This window comes from Eucyclogobius newberryi, unplaced genomic scaffold, assembly GCF_026437365.1.
Source record: "Eucyclogobius newberryi isolate DKJ021-1_F unplaced genomic scaffold, fEucNew1.0.hap1 SCAF_20, whole genome shotgun sequence".
In the NCBI taxonomy this organism is placed as follows: domain Eukaryota; kingdom Metazoa; phylum Chordata; class Actinopteri; order Gobiiformes; family Gobiidae; genus Eucyclogobius; species Eucyclogobius newberryi.
Window position 1 is genome coordinate 5,941,399 of NW_027315835.1, and position 3,674 is coordinate 5,945,072.

Below are 3,674 nucleotides of genomic sequence, written 5' to 3' on the forward strand. Positions count from 1 at the left end.
AGATGGGCACAGTTTTGATGTTCCTTCAGCTACACTTAAAGGCGGTATGGACAATTTTTCAGCGATTTGAGAACGCAGGCGGAAGTGCGCATGCGCACTCCCCCGTGCGGACCGATACAACACACACTTGCGTTTCTTTATTAGCGCAACGGAGCTCATCGCATCGCACGTCTCCCGTAGATTTCTGTCCACTCCTGCGTCAGCTCGAACTGTCTTTCTCCGTCTTCATTTTGCCCCGTACACTGAGGGAACTATATTATGATAGATCCATGCGCTTAGGCACGCGGAAACGTGGGGACGAGTCTGACGCGGCTGCAGGTGAGCGGTAGGTGCGTTTTATGATTGATACGTGGCAGGACAAATGATTTATCCACGCCACGAGGAAATATGATAAAAAATTTGCTGAAAAAAATCGTCCATTCCACCTTTAAGTCTGGAGGAACATAATTTCGTACGAGATGCACTTTATTTCAAGGGGAATTGAATTCCAGAGTTTAAAGCTCTTATAGGAGAAGGATGATCATACAAATGATGTTCTGCACTCTGGGATTTTACAGTTGGGTTTGAGGAGCCTCTTGTCACTCTGCTGCTGCTGTTTAGTCTCTAAAAATGTATTAAATTAAACTAAATCAGGTCTAAACCAGGTCTAAACCAGGTCCAAACCAGGTCTAAACCAGGTCCAAACCAGGTCTAAACAAGGTCTAAACCAGGTCTGTACCAGGACTAAACCAGGACCTAAACCAGGACTAAACCAGGACTAAACCAGGACTAAACCAGGTCTAAACCAGGTCCAAACCAGGACTAAACCAGGTCTAAACCAGGTCTAAACAAGGTCTGAACCAGGTCTGAACCAGGTCTGAACAAGGTCTAAACCAGGTCTAAACCAGGTCTACACCAGGACTGAACCAGGACTAAACCAGGTCTAAACCAGGTCTAAACAAGGTCTGAACCAGGTCTAAACCAGGTCTAAACAAGGTCTAAACCAGGTCTAAACCAGGTCTAAACCAGGTCTAAACCAGGACTGAACCAGGACTAAACCACGTATAAACAGGGAGAGTTCCCATTAAACTTGTGTAATTGACTTTTATTTTGCAAATGTAAATATTTGATTCTTCCCCAAACATCTGATCAACTCATGATCAATTGAACAAATATTCTTAAACACTTAAACACAACAAGGACTTAAAGCGGCTTGAATGAAACAGAAGGAAACATTTAAAGACAAAAGTGTGTGTCGTCCTCCAGGCCACGACTCCAGACTTCTACCAGAGGATTGTAAGTTCAGATCTCCATTTAGAAACATTTGAATGCTTTGATTTGTTACGATGATTCAAACACATTTGTGTGCGTTTGTTCAGATCATCTTCACTCAACAGTCCATCATGAGGCCCAGAGTCAAGTTGTCCGTGTCGTTGGGAGTATGAGTTCAAATACAACTCATCATCTTCTTCAACTGGAATATTCTGTGTCCTTCAACTCTCATCTAGGCTTTTCAAACTTAAACTAAAATCAAGATCAAAGATCAAAGCTGAGACATGAACCTAAAACCCTCTCACAGGAGGTCACCATGAACAAGATTCAAATAAACCTTCAGACCTTTCAAAAGAACTGAAACTATAAAGAGAAGAACTTTGTACTTTCAGTCCAAAATGGAGTCAAAAGGTTCCACAGTTACATTTGACTGAAGTTCAGAACTTTTATTTTTGTTCTTAGTCACTTTGACCTCTGAAAGTCTAAACTGCAGTGAGGACCAGAGGAGCAGAGTTTGAACCTTCAGTATTAAAACAGGGACTGAAATATGGAAACAGTTTCTCCCTGAAGCAGCAGCCGCTGAAGGAAAAGAGAAGATCTGCAGAATCTGCATCATAAAAGGAGACCAGACCCTCACCATAGTCCACAAACACCCCGACCTTCTGAGGAGCTCGCTGCAGAGACAGAGGGACAGAAGGACCTGCACGAGCTTTGTACTCATCTTTGTTTCTCAACACAATGCACCAGAATCCTTTTTTAGGATTCACAATGATCTGTCCCTTCCTGTTTATGGACTCTTGGGCCACTCCTAAATCCCAATCTGTTTTCCCTTTGACCTGAACCTCAAAGTAAAACCTGCCTGAGGAGAAACTCTGCTTTCCCAGAACATTAGCAGAAGAATCAAACCTCAGAGGAGAATCTGGGAGCTTCTTCTTCACATCAGTGTGATGAACCTGTTTGAGATCTTCAGACAGAACGAGCCATGGTTGAGCAGTGTCTGGATCCAGAGTGACGTCCACCACAAACTGCTGCACTCTCAGTAGTTCTAATCTTGAAGACAGTTTGTTAAAGTCTTCAGAGAGATGTTTCTCCAGCTCAGTCAGAGCCCGGGCTGCACTGCCCTCACACGTCTCCGGCTCAAAGCTCTCGCTGCTCCACTCCTTCAGCCCAGCAGGGGGCGTGAGTGCAGGGCAGTGCTGTAGAAAGTGGAGGGGGTCTTGAGAGCGTGAGAGCCGCTCCACCTCAGTGCTGCTCTTCTCCAGCTCACAGATCTCCTGTTCCAGCTGCTGCACCAGCTCCTGGGCTCGTTTGTGGCTCCGGCTCTGCTTCTCCTGCAGCTTCTCTAAGAACCGGTCCTGACGCCTCTGAACAGACTGCATGAGATCAGTGAAGGCCTGCAGCCCCACAGCCCTCTCTCTGTGGACCTCTGTGTCACTGAGCTCCACACAGCGCTGGATCTCCTGGACCTTCAGCCTCCTCTGCTCCACCATGTGCTGGCTCTGAGCCTGAGTGTGCAGCAGAGAGGACCTCCTGCGCTCACACGCCTCCTCCAGAGACAACAGCTCATGGTTCTTGTGCTCTCGAACGGAGCACATCATGCACACGATCTTCTCATCAGTGCCACAGAAGAGCTCCAGGGGGCGCTGGTGTTTGGGACACATCCTGTCTTCCAGGTTCTCCACAGGCTCCATCAGCTGGTGTCTCTTCAGCCCAGAAACTGTGAGATGAGGCTGTAGGTGGGTCTCACAGAACGAGGACAGACAGACCGGGCAGGACTTCAGGGCCTTCAGCTTGGGCTCAGAGCAGAGGTCACACTGGACCTCACTAAAGGTCATCATCTCATTCATAGAATTGCTCTTGTTCTTGTCCAGTTTAACCTCTGAAACCAGCTCTCGCAGCAGTGTGTTGATGCTGAGCTGTGGTCTGCTGTGGAACACTTCTTTACACAGAGGACATGTGCAGGGCCCCTCAGGGGCCCAGGCCTCACAGATGCAGCTTTTGCAGAAGTTGTGTCCACATGGAGTGGTCACTGGCTCAGAGAACACCTCTAGACAGATGGAGCACAGGAACGTCTCCTCAGAGCTCCTTTCACTTGTGGAGGACATCTCTGAAACACAAGGTCAACATCAGTTTCTCTAAAATCAGTATTTTCCATCAAAAAAGTCAAACTCCAGGAGGAAAAGAGAAAACTGAACCAGACCGAGTCCAGACCGAGTCCAGACCGAGTCCAGACCGAGTCCAGAGCGAGTCCAGAGCGAGTCCAGACCAAGTCCAGACAGAGTCCAGACCGAGTCCAGACCGAGTCCAGACATGTTGAACATGAACATTGTGCTTCATAAATCTGGTCCCTCTCGTGTTCTGTCCATCTTTATTTCTCCCACATTCAAACGTCAGAAGATTAATGGACTAATCGTGACTAAACT

At 47.3% G+C, this 3,674-nt stretch overlaps 1 protein-coding gene across 1 annotated transcript; it reads right to left on the reverse strand.

The window, feature by feature from the left end:
* Nucleotides 1-1,603: 1,603 nt before the first annotated feature.
* On the reverse strand, nucleotides 1,604-3,386 carry LOC140368923 (E3 ubiquitin-protein ligase TRIM21-like). Its single transcript, XM_072456090.1, has one exon. The coding sequence runs from the start codon at nucleotides 3,354-3,356 to the stop codon at nucleotides 1,734-1,736; it is 1,623 nt and encodes a 540-aa protein (XP_072312191.1). The 5' UTR covers nucleotides 3,357-3,386; the 3' UTR covers nucleotides 1,604-1,733.
* Nucleotides 3,387-3,674: the final 288 nt, after the last annotated feature.

Excerpts from the sequence above, each read along its gene's own strand:
- LOC140368923 (XM_072456090.1), bottom strand. The coding sequence starts at position 3,356 with ATGTCCTCCACAAGTGAAAGGAGCTCTGAGGAGACGTTCCTGTGCTCC.